Consider the following 20889-nt stretch of genomic DNA (forward strand, 5'->3'; position numbering starts at 1 on the left):
TACTTAAACCTTGAAGTGTTTAGTCGAACAAATCGTTCCCAGTACTCTTTGTTGAAAGTCTCTATTACTATTCTATCGGGGATGAAGGTAAAGAATACGCACACCACCCGCTTTCGACGTTTAGGTTCAGGGTTACGCCAAAAACGGGTGGTGTGCGTATTCTTTACCTTCACCTTTATCGGGTACTTCTGCAGAACCGCTAAGCTACGGGGACATTAAAAGAAACCCCAAAAAACTGCACTGGTTATCAAGCGGTAGTGGAGAGCAAATACACACATACCACGGGATTCTAGTTTCCTTTTACTAAATTCTCTCATAAGGCCTGCTGTATAGTAGACGCTTGTGCAGGGAAGGTACTGCGCAGTGGGACTGAACCCGAAACCACATGGTTGTAAAGCGAGCTTCTTAACCACATAGCTATGCCCAAAAGTTTACTAAATGGAGTAAATTAAGAAAACAGTCGCATCCAAGGAAATCGGGTGTTTTACATTAGTAAAAAAAAAAAGCTTACAAATCGTCCAAACATTGGAATAAATGTTGTCTTTTGGCAGAACCTTTTTTTGCTGTGAAGAAGAAAAGTGTAACCTTTTTTTTGCAGAAGCCATCACGGCGATGTCCCACCGTGTCCTGTCTGAAACCTTAGCCCCTCCCTGCTCCCTCCCCCTGCTTCGCCTCCTCCTCACATCAAACACTATTTGCCACTACTGGCAGTAACATAACTAATTTGCGCCGCTCAAGGCAGTCTTTATGTCTTCCATCCCCACCTCTTATACATGCATATACAGCAGACCCCAAAAGTGCCGCCTGAAGGCGGATTGCACTTATTAACCAGACCTTATTCCTCCACTCCCTGCCTATGCGACCGGCCATCCATCACTAGTTTCTTGGATTCTGGTTTATAAAAGCAATATAAACATTCAAGAGGAGCTGACTGCTGGGTTTTGTACTCTCCGTCTATGTAGACATGTATTCTATTGCATACTGCCAATGTGCTTTACAATATACATCGTGTACAGAAGTGCAAACACTGTATTTGTTTTAGCTATTCTTATTTACAGTATCCTTTACCTGTTTAAATGCAAGATACTCCATGTAGTCGTTCGACCTGCTAGAAATAACAGCCAAATCTCCAGATCACACTGGTGACCTCACCAGTGGTGGGGCCATGAAAAACACACCCAGTACACCTCTAAGATGGATGGGATTAGGAAGGGCATCCAGGTGTAGAAACCATGCCAAACTTGACATTGGTGCCTGACACAGCTCTGCAATTTGTTAGTTCGTGTTGAACTGTTCAGCCCGTGCCTGCATGGAAAAGGAGACATCAAATGATGATGATGATATCTTGTGTATAAGCCATTTCCCCCTGCCCTGTTTCTTCAACAGGAAATATTCTAGAAGAAGTTTTAGGGAATTCAAGCATTTATTGAAATACATAGTTGATGGTATGATAAGACTATGATAAAAATCAGTTTTTAAATAAACTACCAGTTGTAATGATAACAATGAGAATGTTAGAGTGAATAGTTTTACCATATGAAATTAAGCAAAGCTGGATAATACTGGTTTCCAGTTTGCCTTTTTGCAACTAATCTCAAGGTAAATCAAGTAAACGGCTTCTCAGGATAAACATTTACCTTCTGGAGACTTCATCAGCTCTGGTTTAGCCCGAATTGAGTAGACCTATTATGATTAAAGGTATTCCACCCTTAATCATTCCATGTTATTTTAACACAAACATCTAGAACTATATTGTCTGCTGTAAGCTGCTTTTATTAAGACAGTAAATTGTAGTCTGGTGTTCATTTGGTTGCTATTTCTAACAAGTCAAGTGACCCATGTAGATGTTCCCTGGCTGGTTCATTCATGGGACTTTTTTTTTCTGCACAGGTGTGGCTGTGTGGTAAGAAACTTGCTTCCCAACCACATGATTCCGGGTTCAGTCCCATTGCATCTGCATGGCGCCTTGGGCAAGTGTCTTCTATAGCCTTGGATTGACCAAAACCTTGTGAGTGGATTTAGTGGACGGAAACCCAAAGAAGCCCATTGTGTGTGTGTGTGTGTGTGTGTGTGTGTATATATTTCTGTGTTTGTCCCCTGACCATCGCTTGAGAACAGTTGTTTGTGTGTTTATGTCCCCATAACGTAGTGGTTTGGCAAAAATGACCGATAGAATAAATACTAAGCTTATAAAGAATGTCCTGTGGTCGATTTGTTCGACTTGGGGTGGTGCTCCAGCATGGCCACTGTCAAATGAGTGAAACAAGAGATAAAACAATATAAATATGGTATCAAAGATAATCTCTGCATCATTCTTATTTTAAAAAATTCCTACAAAACTTTGATAAAAATCAGTTTTTCAGTTTTATATTTAAGAGATGAGGAATTATGTACATTATTTACATTTGATGGATATTTGTCCTCATCTTGTTTGTTGTTAACGTTTCGACTTATATACCCTCCAGCCTTCATCGGGTGTCTTGGGGAAATTTTGAACCTGGGTCCTCATTCCCAAGGCATTTTCGATATTATTATTATTATTATTATTATTCAGGTAGTTAGTAGCCCATGCTCTTAACCACTACCCCAAGATTCCAAGTTCAATTCCAGGCAGTGACCTGAATAATGATAATAATAATAACATTGAAAAACACCTTAGGAATGAGAACCCAGGTTCGAAATTTCCCCAAGACACCTGATGAAGGCTGGAGGGTATATCAGCCAAAACATGTTAACAACAAACAAGATGAGGACAAATATCTGTCAAATGTAAATCAGTTTTTAAATGAACTTTCACTAATGATAATAATAACAATGAAGAGACTTTCAAGTGAACAGTTTTACCATAAGCACAGGCCTTGCTGTGTGGTTAAGAAGCTTGCTTTGCAACCATATGGTTTCTGGTACAGTCCCACTGTGGAGCTCTTTGGGTGAGTGTCTTCTGCTATAGCCCTGGGTCAACCTGTACCTTGTGAGTGAACTTGCTCAAAGGAAATTGTGTAGAAACTTGCTATATGTGTGTGCTTGGCCCTATACTATTCCCCCACCACTGTTTGGCAACCAGTGTTGGATTGTTTATACTCCTGTGACTTAGTGGTTCAGCAAAAGATACAGATAGAATAAGTATCATCATTTAATGTGCATTGTCCATGCTGGCATGGGCTGAATGGTTTGACTGGAGCTGGCATGCTGGAAGCCTGCACCAGACTCCAGTCTGTTATGGCTGGATGCCCTTCCTAGCGCCAACCACTCCAAGAGTGTAACGAGTGCTTTTACGTGCCACCGGCAGACTTTAAAAAAAGTACCATGAGTGATTTGTTCAGCTAAAATCTTTCAAGGCCTTGCTGCAGCATGGCCACAGTCCAATAACTGAAACAAGTAAAAGATAAAAGATAAAAGATATCTAACCACTCCAAAGTTATACACCACTGTTGTCATTCAAATTAGTTTGAGAAACTATAAAAGCTAGAAAGCTTTTGTGAATGATTGCTGTAAAAAGAAAGAAAAGAATCTGGTTTGAAAATGTTAATTACACAGTCCAGCTCTTAAAATTTAAAAGTGCGTAACCCTGCTGAATACAAGTTATATTATGTTAAGTATTCTGCTGTTTATACTGAAACAAAAGAAATATTTTCTCATACGTGGCAGGACATAAGTAAACAGTTCATTTCATTTTGTTCTACATTTATATCTACTGAATTCATTGTGTCATAAATGCTTTTTAATAAAAATTCGTTCTTGTTATCTTAAGAGCACTTGTATTCTGGATAAACAGAACTTTTATATTTTGTTTTGTCTGGGAGATCTACTGACAAATTACTACACACACAACTTCTTATGAAGTTAATCTTTTTGTTCTTTGTTTTGTCTTTTCCTTTTTAAACTCTTTCTAACACCAAACTCTTGAAGATTGTAGGCGCAGGAGTGGCTGTGTGGTAAGTAGCTTGCTTACCAACCACATGGTTCCGGGTTCAGTCCCACTGCGTGGCATCTTGGGCAAGTGTCTTCTGCTATAGCCCCGGGCCGACCAATGCCTTGTGAGTGGATTTGGTAGACGGAAACTGTCATATATATGTATATATATATATATATATATATGTATGTGTGTGTATATGTTTGTGTGTCTGTGTTTGTCCCCCTAGCATTGCTTGACAACCGATGCTGGTGTGTTTAAGCCCCCGTCACTTAGCTGTGCGGCAAAGAGACTGATAGAATAAGTACTGGGCTTACAAAGAATAAGTCCCGGGGTCTGAAACAAGTAAAAGAAAAAAAGAAATCAAAATCTCGTACGATGTATAATATCATGTGATTTCTGTTGTTCAACTCTGACATGGTGTACCAGGGTATTAAAGTTGATCAGCAAAAATTTATTGCTTAGTCATTAGGGTGTTGCACTCATGATTGTAAAACCAGTTTCAATTTCCAGACAGGGCAATGCATTGTGTTCTTGAGCGAAACTCTTCATTTCTCATTGCTCCAGTTCACTCAGCTGTAAATGAGTTCAAACTATTGTTGATAAGTTCACCTTGTGACTGACAGGTATCTTGTTTAGAAGGCAGTGTTGTAATCTGTCACGCGCACACCTTGGAAACTGGGTTAAACTTGGCCTCATGAATCCTAAAGCTTGTGACAGACCGAAGTAAGTTGATGGTGGTGGTCATATTTTACTTTCCCCGTTCCTTTCTTCTTCAAAATTTTTGATTCAATTGAAACACTTACGCAATAATGCTTAATGCGCATGATTCTTGGCTGTGTGGTAAGTAGCCTGCTTACTAACCACATGGTTCTGGGTTCAATCCCACTGTGTGGCACTTTGGGCAAGTGTCTCTACTATAGGCCTTGTGAGTAGAATTGGTAGGCGGAAACTGAAAGAAGCCCGTCATACATATGTATGTGTGTATGTATGTATGTCTGTATATGTCCCCCCAACATCGCTTGACAACCGATGCTGGTGTGTTTACGTCCCCGTAAGTTAGTGGTTCGACAAAAGAGACCAATAGAATAAGTACTAGGCTTACAAAGAATAAGTACTGGGGTTGATTTAATCGACTAAAGGTGGTGCTCCAGCATGGCCACAGTCAAATGACTGAAACGAGTAAAAGAGTATATATATATATACCTGACGTATTCTGTTACTTATTTTGAGTGCATTTCTGAATATAAACTTTTATTTATCTTTCAGACAAGATATATTGGAAAAATTCCAGTTGTACAATGCTTTCTATGAAGGCAAACGAGGCTGCTTAAGTATGGATCAAGTAAGTGATACTCTTATCTACTTATTTTTAATCAAATGAAGGTTGACGGTCATTTTTTTTATATATATATATATATATCAGAATATTTTATTAGTTTCTTTTTAAGAAAGAAACAAAAGAGGATTAATGTGACGCGTCTTTTTATTAATTTTTTTTTTATAAATATCCTCAGAGCTATTTTTTATTGCTTCATTGTTTGCCTCCTCTATCTAATTAATATCTCTAATTGGCAAAGGTGGTGAGCTGGCAGAGTTGTTAGCATTCTGGTGGCATTTTATCCTTCTTTATCTCCACCAAGGTCGACTTTGTCTTTCATCCTTTAGGGATCAATAAAATAAGTACCAGTTGAGCACTAGGTGCAATACAGGCATGTGCTGTCAGTAATTACTCAGGGTAGGCAGTTGGTGACATTTATGTAGTAAAACACACAAAAAAAATAAGCAAAACATAGTCATGTGTAGGACATAAAGAAAATTGTGTAGTAGGAATGTACGCAGCAGGTGTACAACAGCGGTATTATGTGTAGCTTTAATACTGGGATTGAAAGACAGGAGTGAATTACGCCTACCTGATCTATAAAAAAATAAAATATTTTGCATTTTATGCATAGTAATCTGACTAACCTTCATAATTTTCTTGAATTAGGCGTATATTTTGCCATAAAAGGAAAATGTTGCTATCAATCTATTTTATTGAAGGTAGACACTGCCTACCTTGCCTACCAAGGCAGAATGTCCCTGGTGCCTACCAAGGCAGAATGTCCCTGGTGCAATGTAATGGAGCTTTCCTCCTGCCCCAAACTCACTGGCCTTGTACCAAAATTTGAAGCCAATATTTTCTGATAGGAGAAATGACTTGGTTAATAGCATACATTCAGCAACACAAAATATAATCAACTGCTATGGTTAAATAAATGCTAGTTTTAGTTAATATTTACTATTACTAAACCTTTCTGCTTCTAATTTCCATGTTTAGCTGCTGTGAAATGAAGCGTTTTGCCAAAACTACAGCTTTCTACTTAACATTCGTATTTTTCAATTGTATACTTATTTGTTTCTTTTCCTGATTGATTCAAAGTTGTTTCCATGATACAAGGAATGCTTTAGCACAATTTGATCTATATTGTAAGAAAAAAAGAAAATTTGCTTTGCAACTCTGTTTCTAGGTTCAATTCTACTGCACAACACCTTGGGCAAGTGACTTGGGAGTGAGCCATTTTGGTACAGCCGTTTTGGCATCACTGATTCAATGCTGATTTTTATTTGATTTAATGTTCCTCTTGTTCTCTCTCTCTCTCTCTCTCTCTCCCCCCCCTCTCTCTCTCTCATATGTGTATATTTCTGTGCGCTTATGCATGTATGTGTTTGCTCCCCACAAAAAGTACTTTTGCTAAAATGGGTTGCATATCCACCCAGCCATGCCAAATCATCTGCACCCAATCGTCCCATTCTGAAGTGTCTTCTACCATATCCTCAGGTTGACTGATACTTTGCAATTGGAATTTGATAGATGGAAACTGTGGGGAAGTTGTGTGTGTGTGTGTGTTTGTGTGTATGTGAGAGAGAGAGATTCGCAGGCATATATTGAGGACGAAACAAAAACATTTGTTCTGTATCGTGCTAGACCCCACTCCCTTTGGTCCCCTCGCCATTAGAAATGCAATGAACCAGTGATTATGTTGTTATTGTTGGAATGTAACCAACACCATTCTTGTCAACAAATTACATATGAAAGCCATTTTCAAACACTAGCATTAGGTAATTCTGAAAATTAGAATGGATTATTAACTAGAGCATGGAATTTTTCCAGTTAATTAATCTTTCATATATCAAGTATCCAATTCAGAGAATGATGCTTTTATTTATTTATGCTTTCTAGAGTGCTTAAGGCAAGTAAATTATTTTACCCCTGGACTTGTAATAATTCCAATAATATGGTTTGTCCAGTTTCAGTGATAGCCATGTCTGATTATTGACCATAAACAAATTACCAAGCGTTTGTGTGTGAGAGAGATCAGCAAATAACTTATAGTTACAGTTGGCTAATAGTGTGTGTTTGTTGTATCTGGGCAATTTCACTCCACACATCCCACTCACTGCTGTCGTTTTCTTCCCGAGCCCTAGGACTCATAGAACCAGTTAGCCAGTTTCTATGGCATGTAAGTGACTAAGATCACAACATTCCCCCTGAACCGAATGCCAGTCCATTGCAGGGTCCAAGGTCAGCAAGTTTGAAGGGAGAGGACAACTTCAACCCTAGTACTTGACTGGTATATATTTTATCGACCCTTAAAGGATGAAAGGCAAAGTTGATTTAGGTGAGATTTGAACTCAGAATGTCAAAATGAAGCATTCTGTCTGACTTGTTAACAATTCTGTCGGTTCCCTGCTTTTGAGAAAACTAAAATAATTTTCCACCATTTCTTTGCCATTTCCTGTTTGCTTGACATGATCAATAGTTTAATATAAAAATCAGACAAAATCAGTTTGAAATTAGTTATTCCAACATCAGGTGCTCTTGATAAACACGACAGAAGTTTTTGTTCTGTTTTCTTTTCCCTCCCTCCAGTATATCTGCTCCTCCTAATCTTTGATTGTAATGGTTTCATTGAATTCTTGTCTGTTAATTAGAATTTTAATTTTTATGAATTGTGTTGTCTTTCTATGGTTGGATGATGACAGGAAACCTAACCTAGACTTATTTTCCAACAGAGGCAATTACTGGGGCAGAATTTCATTTAGATTTAGACTGCAGGCAGCATGTCTGTAGGATAGTGTGGTAATAAATACGAAATAAGAGACAGACTTGGAAGTTGTGAAAGAAAATAGTTAGCAGGGGGTTGAAAGGCTAAACTGAAAAAATTAGGTGTATGTTTTTCCTTTGCCAGATGTTTCAATATGTATGTATGAAAAATTTGATGAGGCATGTCTGTAGGAAAAGGTATTTGTTAGTAACACAAGTTAAATACATTTAATTGAACTTTTCTTTGGTGGTGCGTGGGTGTTGAGTTTTCTGTTGTGGTTTTCTGTGTAAGGGGACGCAGCAGTGACAGGAAAAGAAATATTGGAGATGAGGGAATTACAGAGATGTGAAATGATAGAGATTTGTGGAGAGATACTACTACTACTAAGGGAGAAAGGCAAATGTTAAGCTGGTAATGATTGGTAGCTACACTGAAGTGAAATTAATCTGGTTAAACTCTTTCACAGACATGACATAGCATGTTTAATCAGTATTTTATCAGTTTATCTATAAGATATATTATGACAGTCATATAAATAGTAAGACCAGAAATTTATATAGGTGTGTGTATATATATATATATATATATATATAATATATATATATATATATTTATATGATAATGTTATTGAATATTAAATTAAAGTGAGGTTTGAAGTATTTTTAATGGGAAACTATTCAACTGCTAATTTTCATGTTTAATTAGCCTTATGTTGTCATCATTTAAATGTTGTCTTGGAAGGAATGGGGGGAATTCTCACATCTACTTTTTAAGGTTTCATTCTGCTCTTTTGATTTGAGAGCATAGCGCTAATGTTCAGTTGGATTAGTCTTCATAGCTTGCAAAAATTTACATACTTCTTGTAAACTCTATCTTAAGATTTAGCTACCTTTGTGAATGGTTCAATAGAATAAAGGCCAAGCTGCTTAGATGACTGATGAATAAATACATCAATTACATTGCTTGATGGAAATTCTCAAACTGCTCAAAAGCCAACTTCTTAACCATATTACCATGTCTATAGAAGCCAATTAACTTCACTCTAGCTTCTAAATAGAAACATATTCTATAATCATTCTGTTTTTTTTTTCTCTCTTCTTAAATTTTTTCTTACCATTCTTCATATATAAAGGTGTGTGGCCTAGTAGTGGTTACGCTGTTGCACTCACTATCTCCAGATCATGGGTTCAATTCTCAGATTGGGTGGCATGTTGTGTTCTTGAGCAAAACACTTCATGTTGATCTAGTGTTGTGTGGGGACCAGCATGTCAAAGAACAGACCCATTGTTTCCTCTGTGTGTCGTAAAACAGGGCAACTAAAAGAGGTTAGGTAGGGTTTGTACTCCAACCTTGTAAAACCCTCACCAGCAATGACTACCTAAACACCCATGGCTTAGAGAGTTGTCAACCGAGTGGGGCAAAGGCATCATCTGCCAGGGGTAGGGAATCATCAATAAATGGTGGATGCAGTGATGCACCGTTACTGCATATACCCTACTACTGCTGCTACTACTACTACTACTACCTATTTAGCTGTTACAATGATTATATTCATTTGTTTACTTTTTAATTGTAAATAAGTATTATAACTGAGTATTTTGCGGCCTGAAGTTACAACCCTGCCTGTTTCATTGACCAATTCCATTAGCAAAGTCATTTTTTTTCTCTTTGAGTAGTTGTCAAATGTGGAAAGCCTGTGGCCTAGTTGTTAAGGCATCATACTTGTGATTGCATGATCATCATCATCGTTTAACGTTTCCAATTCCTGGACTAGGTACTGCACTGTGTTCCTGAGCAAAACACTTTATTTGATGAGGTTTCAGTTCACTCGGCTGTGAGTGAGTAACCCTGTGATGGACTAGCATCCCATCCAGGTTGAGTCTTGTGATCTTGGTCACTTATATATTATGGAAACCAGGTAACTGGCCCTAAGAGTCTGAGGGCTTGAAATGATATTACTTGAGATGTTTTTTTCTTACTCATTACAGCAGAGTGGGATTAGCATTTAACTATTATTTCTAGAAGATCAAATAACCACATAGAGGCTTGTTGAGCAGAGCAAAGTAGAGGCAATCTATTGGCAAAATGAACTCCCAACTTGGTTTCAATTTCTGGTTTGTTTTAGATTTGCATGGCTTCATCCAGGTCTCTACATAAAAATTGCAGAAATGCTACACTTGTTCATTTTTCCTCTTAAATCTGAACATGTGTAGCTACTTAAAAATTAGTCATATCAATTTTGTATTCTAGTTAGCTCTCTAAATATGGTCTTTACTGAGAAGCAGATAAAGTCAGTAGAATAGGCTGGAAGAAATCCTGATAAACTAACTATACCATTTACCCCGCACCCATCTGATTACTGCTGTTAACTATGGTCACTCCACAGTGTCAAATTAATACTGGAACTTGATGCAATTCAATGGTGCTACACCAAGAAGATTGCATTAATGCGACAGTTGAGCTTCTGGGAGAGGCTGAAAGAATTATGACTCTACTCTCTCAAGTGTAGTTGGGAAAGATATCTAGTGATGTACATATGGAAGATCCTGGAGGGTTTGGTACCGAACTTTAGCATCAAGAGTTACACGCCTCGCTTCCAGCAGGTTGCTAAGGGTTCTGACTACCTTGTACAAAGTAAGAAGGAACAGGTATTCCAATAGTTTGAGATCCAAAGGCCCATTGCAGTTTAATATATTGTCATAAAACCTGAGGTATCTACATTCAGTGGAGGTAGGTGTTTTCAAGTAACATCTTGACTTCTGCTATCCAAGATTCCAGATGAGTCTATATCACCACAAGAGACCAACAATATCGGACTCCTTTATTCATCAAAAGCCAACCACATGAGAATGGATATTGAAAAGATGATCATAATGGTGGTTCCCCAGCATAGTCACGGCCATTGAACTGGAATGCATACAGGAAAAAAAAATGACAATTCAAAGGTTTTTGTGGGATTCACATCTGCAAATTAATGAATTTGGCTACAAATAATTGACCAAAAGTCATTGGTGAAGTTCAGCACCTCCTGTACTCTCAAGAACATTGGGCAACAAGTTGATACCACTGGTTTCTGATGGCTGCAGTTTTCTCTGCATCCGGCCATGTGATGTTGGCCTCTCTCATGTAGGTTATGAATGTTCTGTACCCTGCACTTTTTGGTCATCCTCTTTTTCTTTTTCCCCTCCAGTAGTGTCCATTTGAAAGCTGTTTTACAATGGTGTTGTTCTGGTGGCCAGTGTATGTGACTCACTAATCTTAATTTTCATTCTGTGATGATTTTGCTAAGCAGTCTTGTTTTGGCTTTCTTCAGAATGCCCTCTTTGGTTATATGGTCTTGCTAGTACGTTCTTTGAATCCTTCTCCAGTGTCTTTGGTGGAACGCATCTAGCTTTCTGTTGACTTTCACAGTGCTCTTTCATTGGCATAGAGAACCATTGGTAGAACTATGGTATTATAGAAGCAGATGTTTGTGTTGGGGTTGCATTTTATCAGCATTTGAAGTCCCTACTCCGGTTGAGAAAGAAAGGAAAGAAAAGAGAGGTAAAGGTAGAGAGGAAGAAAGGCAGGCAGAACGAGAGAGAGATGATGGTGGAGATCTATTGGGACATACCTACAGGGTACAGTGGGGATGAATATAAGTGGTACAGAGGGGATTAGACAGGGTAAGTGGGTAGGGAGGGATAGATGGGGGGATGTTTCATAAGAGTGTGGTGGGAGATGGTTAGAGATGGGACAGAGGTGTAACTGTAGCAAGTGATAGGAGTGGCTCAAGGGGCCAAAGTGAGTAGATAATTTAGAGGCTGATTATTTATGATTTATTTATCTCATTCACTCCTAAACATTTTAGCAGCGATGGAATAATTTGTTAGGCTCAATGGATATATTTTTATTGAAGATGGGACATGTAGTAAATCTCTGTATGTTTCTAGAATAAAAAATCTTAAAGATTATACAGCTATCAAAATTGTTAACTCTAATTAGAAGTATTTGTTAATTATTTCAGGTAAATGGTGTTGATGTTTTAGAAGGTCCGTTACGGATATATTGGCAAGTTACTATACCAATACAGTTAAAACATTGTGATGACGTCCCTGTACCACCAATTGCATCATGGAGACACAGCTATTATGCTACTCCAACTGGTAATGGCCTTAATGTTGATGCTGAAGAACCACAGGTAGGCTTGTTATGTATTCTCTATTTATGTGTATGTGTGTGTGGGCGTGAATATTAAACATTGTTTGTATCATAAAATATACATGTAAAAGGCTTCTGCTTTTTTTTTTTTTTTTTTTTTTGCATCAATCATTACATGTACTAATGTGTGTGTATGCGTGCACACACATATACATGCATGTAATTTCTTTAAAACTTACAATTTCTGTATCCAGAATATAAACTGACCAATGCACTAAGAAGTGTAGATGGCTATGTTACTAAATGTGTTAGTGTTGAAAATCAGGCAAAGAATGAGACCAGCTGGCAGACACTTTGCCAATGCAAAGTCTGTAAGATTAAGATGTACAGTAACATGTAACTTTCCATCATTATGTAAATCCATTCCAGCAATGGGCATTTGATTCTTCATAGAAACCAATCCACTTCTTTATGAGAATTTCAAACAAGAAAGTGACTTTCAAGAAAAATATGCGCTAAGTCAGCAAACTAAACCAGATTTTATTTTTATTTTTTCCTTATCGAACAGCATTTAAGATGAATTTTGGCAGCACAGAAATATTTAAGTCTTCAATTTTCTTAGGGGTTGTTTTTATTCCTTTAAAAACATGTGATTTAATGCATATTTCACATTATTTTTTTAATGCATTTTTGGTAAAGAAATATGTGCTTAAGTATCTTGAAATCTCTTATAATAATTTTCTTTTTCTTTTTTTAGTTTTTCCATGTATGTAATGTATTTCAAAACTGTACTCAACATACTTAACAGATACAGTCATTATTATTATTATTAATTGAGGGTGGAGAGGGAAGTGTTGCCTTGTAGCAAGTTTGTTGAAAGGTGGGTGAATGTTGGAAGAATGGCCAGTGTGAAAGAACCAATTCTGAGCGTGCACCTGTTAAAAAAAAAAAAAAGGGCTCTTGCCCTGTTCAGGCTTTTGTGGGTTTTTTCACGAGGACCTTAATGCACCTCGCCTCTCGCCTATTGGGGGTTTTTAATTTGTTCAATTTTTTTTTGTCATTACATTGTGCATACACAGAAACCCATTGTATCGTCCTGTATTTGTCTTTTGTGTTGTATGTCAATGTTGTGTATATGAGCCCTTGTGGCTAATAAAAGAATTTACTATTATTATTTGCTATGTTCTGAGTTCAAATTCCACCAAGGTCAACTTTGCCTTTTATCCTTCGGGGTCAATAAATTAAGTACCATTTGCACACTGAGGTCAATCTAATCGACTGGCCCTCTCTCCCCAAATTTGAGGCCTTGTGCCTCCAGTAGAGAAAGGATTATTATTATTATTAAGTGGTGAGCTGGCAGGATCATTAGCATGCCAAATAAAACATTTAGTACCGTTTTGTCCATCTTTACGTTCTGAGTTCAGATGCTGTTAAGATTGACTGAGCCTTCCAGCCATTTGGGGGGCAATAAACCAAGTACCAGTTGGACACTGATATCAATACAATTGATTAACCCCCTTCCTGCAAATTTCAGGTTTTGTGCCTATAGTTAAAAGGTTTATTATCATGTATCACCTGACTGGCCCTCTTGCTGGTGGCACGTAAAAGCACCAACTACACTCTTGGAGTGGTTGGCATTAGGAAGGGCATCCAGCTGTAGAAACTCTGCCAGATCAAGATTGGAGCCTGGTGCAGCCATCTGGTTCACCAGTCCTCAGTCAGATCGTCCAACCCATGCTAGCATGGAAAACGGACGTTAAACGATGATGATGATTAAAGATGGCTGACAGAACCGTTAACATGCCAGACAGGATGCTTAGTGGCATTTCCTCTCTTTTGAGCTCAGGTTCGTCCACGGTTGACTTTGCCTTTCATCCGTTTGTGATCGATAAAATAAGTACCAGTTGTGGACTGGGGTTGATGTAATCAACTAAACCTCTCCCCTGAAATTGCTGGCCTTGTGACAAAATTTAAAACCATTATTATTATTATTATTATATTTATTTTTTTATCATTTTTAAAAAATCTATTTATTTATAATTCTAAATCCAAGTAAACATTAAAAGTGCAAGAAATAAGGTTGGCAATGGAATAGATTTTGTAATGAAGATATTTTGTCTTTATTTTATCCCGCCCCCTACACTTTTTTTTTGTTTGTTTGTTTGCATACTGCAGCTAAGTTAATAGCTAAGTGTTGTATGCATATTAGTATGTAATCTTTCATTTTATGAACAGTAGTAATTTTATGGTGTTAGTATAGTTAAGGTGCTGTCGCAGCAAGAAAAGGGGGCTACAGCATAAGAGAAAAATACCTTTGCAGCCTCATATATAGAAAGGTATTTGTCAGTTTTCAGAGAACAAGTCAAAAGGTTCACTTTCCACAAAGCAAGCAGTTCAATTTACTTGAAATGTCTCCTGCTACCATAAAAGGTTCATTTAGGATGATAACTGTATTATTATTATTATTATTCAGTAGTTTTATTTTTATAGCGTGCTTTCACTTCACTACCGAGCACAGCTCTGTGTGCCTTGGGTATGTGCTGTGATTTGTTGTGATGCTCTGATGGTTATTGTATGGAAAGTGTTCTGCGTAGGATGTGTGCAGTGCCTAGTAGTGCAATTTTCTGTATGTTATATGTGTTTGTAAGTCCTGGTGTTTTTGTTATGTATTTGTCTGAATATTTTTATTATTATTATTTATTATTATTCTATTAGTTCTTCCAGTTCACTGGCAAATTAAAGAGCTGCACTAACTCACATTACTTGATGCTTTAGTAAAATGTACCAGTCTTTTTAACTGTATCATCCTAAGGGGAAGGGCTGGCTTTATATATTTTTATAGCCTGTTTTAAATAGGAAAATGAAAAAAAAGTCTGAGTGCAATTTGTTTTTTACTTTTTAGGAAATCATTATTTTACACTTTATACATTATTGTGTTACAGTATTTTTGACAAACTTTTTCTTTTCTTTTCATTTTTTTTTTTTTTTTTTTTTCATGTTTCTGAAATTTACCTTTGTAGCCATAATTATAGGTGTATTTGGCTACCTTGCTAAATGTTTAAGAAGTGCCAAAAAGCAGGCAAAGAAAGTGACCAGCTAACTGTCACTTTGCAAATGTACTCTGTGAGAAATACAGTAACAAATTCACTTAACCTCATTCATCCAAGGGTTTGGCTTCAAAAAGAAAAAAACAGTGATAAATGAACCCCATCCTTTACACCTTGTAAAGTCTTTCGCACTGAATTTGTGGCCCACAGCAGCAAAGCTTCAATCATTGGGATTTTCCTTGATTTTCTACCTTTTCTTGTAAAGAACATATTTGTCTGTTGTTTGTTTGGATCAGGTACTTTTGCATTTATTCCTGTTTGCTGGTCTCCTGTTGATGGGTACAAGTACATAAGCCCCTATTACAAATATGCAGCCTTGCAACCCATTGATGTAAACGCAAGCAATGGTCAGTGTTTTCTGGGTAGCTAAGCACTGTGTGTGTGGTCAGTGTTGTGTGGTTTTGCAGTTCAAGCAGAGTCTTTGACTGACCACCGACCAATGTTATCCTGAACCAGTGATGAATAAATTAGAAATAAGGGGATGTTATCTGAATCCCAACAACAGAAGTCTTTGTTTTCTTCATTAGAAACCAGCCTCTTTATAAGAAGAATTCAAACAGAAAAACAAAAGTCAGTCAGGAAACTAAATCTGATTCTCAATGTCTTAATTTTAACAAATATATATTTTATTGAATATATCAACAGCAAGAGTCCCCCTGCTCCAACAGTAATAAAAATAAACCTTTTTAATAAGTAAGAAATTCACTTCTTAATGCTATGATGCTATCCCATAGTGTAATGGAGGTTTGGCCATTGAATCTTTATCCTCAATCCATTTTAACTTTAGATTACATGTGTTGTAAAGTAATCTGTCTTGGAAGGGATTCATTATTTGAATATTCTGCTTTTGAAGGATACAATCTTATCTGGTTTTTTTTTTTCTTGTCAATGAGAAATGACAACTTGTATACTTATGTATATGAAATCATTTCTTATTTCAATTGAATAGATTTAGGGGTGGGTATTTTGAAGGGATGGAAATGTATTGTCTAATACTAAGAGTGATATTAGCTCATTTGCATTCATAACAGATGAAACTAATCTTTTATGAAAGAGAAAACATAACAATTTTATTCTCAATATTTCCATTTCAATAATTCAGCAAGATGGCAAGAATGTTAGCACACCGGGCAAAATGCTTAGTAGTATTTCGTCTTGTCTTTACATTCTGAGTTCAAATTCCACTGAAGTCGACTTTGCCTTTAATCCTTTTGGGGGCAATAAATTAAGTACCAGTTGTGTACTGGGGTTGATTTAATCACTTGCTCCCCTCCCCCAAAATTTCAGGCCTTGTGCCTAGAGTAGAAAAGAATATTTCCATTTCACTATTTCTTATAGTTTGTATGTAATACTTTTAAGAGTATAGCTTTAATATCTTTTGGTCTTGACTTACTGTCAGTAGTGGTCTACTATGTCATGGTAGTTTATGGCTGAATGCCCCCTGCTGTCATCAACCACTCTGCAGCATGAATTAGATGTATTTTGTTGTGACAGCTTGGAGGGAGAGACGTAAGTCTAAACGTTAAGTCTAGTAAACATATACTTACTGAAAGTAAATATTAACAAAAATGGAGTTGTGACATTGTTGACAAGTTTTGTGGCACTGTAGGCAAGTGTCCTCTACTGTAACCTGACGCTGATTAAAGCCTTGTGTGCGCATTTGGTTGAGGGGAAACTGAAAGAAGTCCATGGTGTGTGCCAGCATGGACACTGGACGTTAAGTGATGATGAGATGCATGCATGTTATAGGCTCCTTGACATCAAGTGATAGTTATGAGTGTCCCCTTCATAGAAGTGGTGTCCTTTGTTTCCAGTTTTCCAGGAAACCATATCTGACCATAGAGAAATATTATCTTCCTTTGAAATAGGTGTTTGGGACATGAGGAGCATCCAGCCATAGAAAATCGACTTCCACTCATTCTGTCCAACCCATGCAAGCATGGAAAAGCAGACATTAAAAGAACAATATATATATATATATATATATATATGTATATAATGTGGTCACTGAGGCTATTTCACTGTTTCTGTTAAATCTTTTGAGCTTTTATTTATTTTTTTTACTTCTTTCAGTCATTTGACTGCAGCCATGCTGGGGCACTGCCTTTAGTCAAACAGATCGACCCCCAAGTCATATTCTTTGTAAGCCTGACACTTATTCTATCAGTCGCTTTTGCTGAACCGCTAAGTTATGGGGACGTAAACATACCAGCATCAGCTGTCAAGCGATGTTGGGGTGACAATTATAGACACACATACACACTCATACGATGGGCTTCTTTCCAGTTTTTGTCCACCAAATCCATTCACAGGGCTTTGGTTGGCCCGAGGCTATATTAGAAGACACTTGTCCAAAGTGCCACACGGTGGGACTGAACCCAGAACCATGTGGTTGGGAAGCAAGTTTCTTACCACAACTACACCTTTCATTCACTTTCCTAATGTAAATGTAATCTTCAGTCATTGTGGGTATTGAACTCTCAAACACTTTGTTGTGGGCACAGCATTTTTACACTTGTCTATTATACTATCATTCCATTCTGCTCAAATTTGCTTTCGAGGAGTAAATGCTGGGGTATTGTAGCTTATTGAAGTATGTGTGGTAGAATGAGAAGTGCAGAAATAGTAAAACAGTACTATTGTCCTCTGACCAAACATGGTCAGTTGACTTACTGTGTTTTGTTGGAGAATGGTTATTTGAATTCCTTGGATCATGCCTCATACATTCTAAAGAGACATGATCTTTAACCCTTTACTGATCGCATTATTCTACCAAAATTAATCCTTTTTTATCCACATTGCCTTGAACTAATCAGGCATTATCTTGTAGCTTTGAGATTTTGATGAGGTAGCTGTTAAATTTTAAAATGATATTGTAGGGTTGGTGTGAGAGACCAGATCTGGCCATTTTGAACATAAAACAGGCAGAATATTTTGGGCCGGATATGACCGGTTTAAATGTGTTCAAGTTTTCAACCTATGACAAAATTAGGATCACACTTTTTTTGTTTTTTTTTTGGTGGTGGGGTTCTGCAGTTTTTGCAATTATCTGAGTTTCTTATTTTTCGATTTCTTGTGTTTTACCAGAGGAGGATGGAATAGATTTAACTTTATGTCACTTTATAAAAATGTATCTAATCTTTGCTGCAAAGTGGTTGGTGATAGGAATGACATCCAATTATAAAAACCATAGCAAACACTACCGTAATGGATACAGTAGTAATGTTGACCTTGTTTGGAGTTGTTGCATATGCCTGAGAATTAGTGACTTAGAGATTATAGTGAAATGGTAATCTGATCCAGTATGGACCCTCCCTCCCCCTCCCCCCCACCTAGCACATGAAATGAAGACTATTCTGAGTTGAAGCACTGCAGAGACTGATGGTACCCACTCACATTGCTTTGTTTGTTATATATTAACATTTTATGTAACATATGGTATAATTATAAACAGGGCAAATTTTAGCCATTTATTCACAGACTGATACAAAATGAACAACTTTAATCAGTCTTTGAACCTTATTGGGTTCTCATCAGAGGCGTCTACATCATTCTGACAGTCTCCGGAGAAACAAGCAGCCAATGTTTATATACTCAACAAATGCAGCAGTTATTCTATGAAGGAATCTGTAACTTGCATACCGAAACTGTTCAATACTCTATAAATACCAGTGGCCTGTCAACGGGGATCTTGGTCCACACAGTATTGAAGTATGATAGGGACTGGAGGGAAAACTGTTTGCTTTCCTCGAACATGTAGTCTCAGCTTTTGGTGCAGTGTTCACCAGAGGTCACTAAATCTCTAGGAACAATAAAAATAATAATAAAGTACTGACAATAAACTGAATTTCATTTAACTTACCTCTCCTCCTTCAAAATGTTTTTTTTTTTGTTTTTTTTTACCTAATTAGAGAAAATCTATATTTTATAATTAATATTCTGTTGTGTTTGGGGAGAGTCATTCTCTTTTAGTGCCTTATTATTGAACACACTCACCGCTAAAATTTCCACTTATTTCTTTTTTTCTTTTTTAAAAATTTTCATTGCATCTTGCAACCTTTTCAATAGTATTGCGAGACACAAGGATAATTTTAGAAAAATAAATAAAAGAGTGGAAGTTTTACCAGTGAGTGCATTAAATTATAAGGCACCAAAGAGAATGACTCTACCCAGACACAACAGAATATGCTTCAACACACGAACTCACATAAAGAATCTTGCAAACCAAATCCCAAAACGAAATTATAATTAATAATTTTCACTTAATTCAATTAATACTCAATTGACAAAATACAGTTGTTTTAACATTTCTGTCTTAGTGGATTATTATTAACATTGACAACCATTGTTCATTCCTAATATTATATTGATTGTCTCTGTTCTGTCTCATATATCCTATGTGTCTATCTAGCATATCAGTTGGAACATAAAATATCTTCTTTAAATTTTCATATATTGCCAAGCTGGCTGCCTCCTTTTATTTCCACATTAGTCTGTCATTTCACTCACATTACCATTTCACTCGCTTCTACTTAATCCAGCCATATTACTGATATCTTCCAACCAGCTATGATCCATCATCATCATTATCATAGTCTATTTTTCTATGTTGGGATGGATTCTGTGAGTCTCATACTATCTCACCACTTGTTAAGGTCCATCTTCATTCGGGACACACAGCAGCAACAAAAACTCAATATTTGTTACGTATTTTTCTTTCTGGTGTGTGGAGAGAGAGGTTACAGTTTTTACAAGTTCCCATTCCATTTATCGGCCGTTTTACAATATGGATTGGGTACACTTTATCCTGCTTCTATGTTGTGTCTAAATTAATGGCATTGAAAGCTAATGCATATTGTTATTCCAGTATAAATATTTTATGCCTATGTTAGTTCTACTATCTTGTAACCCCTATCTCTTATTGTAACTCGTCTGTTTGTGATCTTACTGGAATGCTCTGTTGATATTCCTGTCTGTTTTAATTTTCATTCTTTTCAATAATTAGTGAGGAAGAGGAGTGCTTTCACATTGGTGAGATTGAAGTGGTTGTTACTGGATTTGAACTAAATTTCAGCACTTGTTGAATATGTGAATTTCCTCAAATCTCATGTCACTATCTTATAAAAAGGAAAGACACATTGAACAATGAAGTCCCTATATGGATAAAACAATGGGATGGTTAGGGCTGGAAAGCCATGTGTCACACATGGATCTGCTTAGTGAGGGTTGGCCTGGGGTTAAACAACAACATAGACGGGAAGAGTATTGCAGAGAACTGCAACTTTGGGAAAGAAGGATTAAAGTATTTAATGCAAGGCCTTGCAGGTGGTGCACATTGGGATGACTAAAAGGAAGAGACTGGTGCCTCGGGTGAGGCTTCAGTAGATTGGGATATGGGTTCTTGGTTCAGAGGAATTGTCACAGAAAAGATGAAGAAACAATGTCTTTGAGTAAATTTAGCCCAGTTTGTTAAATGGCTTTTGGATGTTGTTTTGGGTATTTCTGTGTACAGCAGTTGCATAATTCCAGAAATGGGGTCTAGAGAGATCCCTAACAACACACTGCACTGGAATCATCTACCAGGAAGCCTCTGATCAAAGAGATGAGATGAATTCTACCCATAGGTGTAAAACTTGAGCAT

At 37.1% G+C, this 20889-nt stretch overlaps 1 protein-coding gene across 5 annotated transcripts in view; it reads left to right on the forward strand.

Annotated features, from left to right (window-relative positions):
- LOC115213791 overlaps positions 1-20889 on the forward strand; it is a 182545-nt gene that overhangs the window by 138898 nt on the left and 22758 nt on the right. For all 5 annotated transcript variants that reach the window (XM_036505052.1, XM_036505054.1, XM_036505051.1 and 2 more), the window contains 2 exons: positions 5183-5258; positions 12008-12181. In XM_036505052.1, coding sequence (XP_036360945.1) covers positions 5183-5258; positions 12008-12181 — 250 coding nt within the window. The remainder of the gene's footprint in view (positions 1-5182; positions 5259-12007; positions 12182-20889) is intronic.

Source organism: Octopus sinensis, linkage group LG7 (assembly GCF_006345805.1).
Source record: "Octopus sinensis linkage group LG7, ASM634580v1, whole genome shotgun sequence".
Taxonomy (NCBI): domain Eukaryota; kingdom Metazoa; phylum Mollusca; class Cephalopoda; order Octopoda; family Octopodidae; genus Octopus; species Octopus sinensis.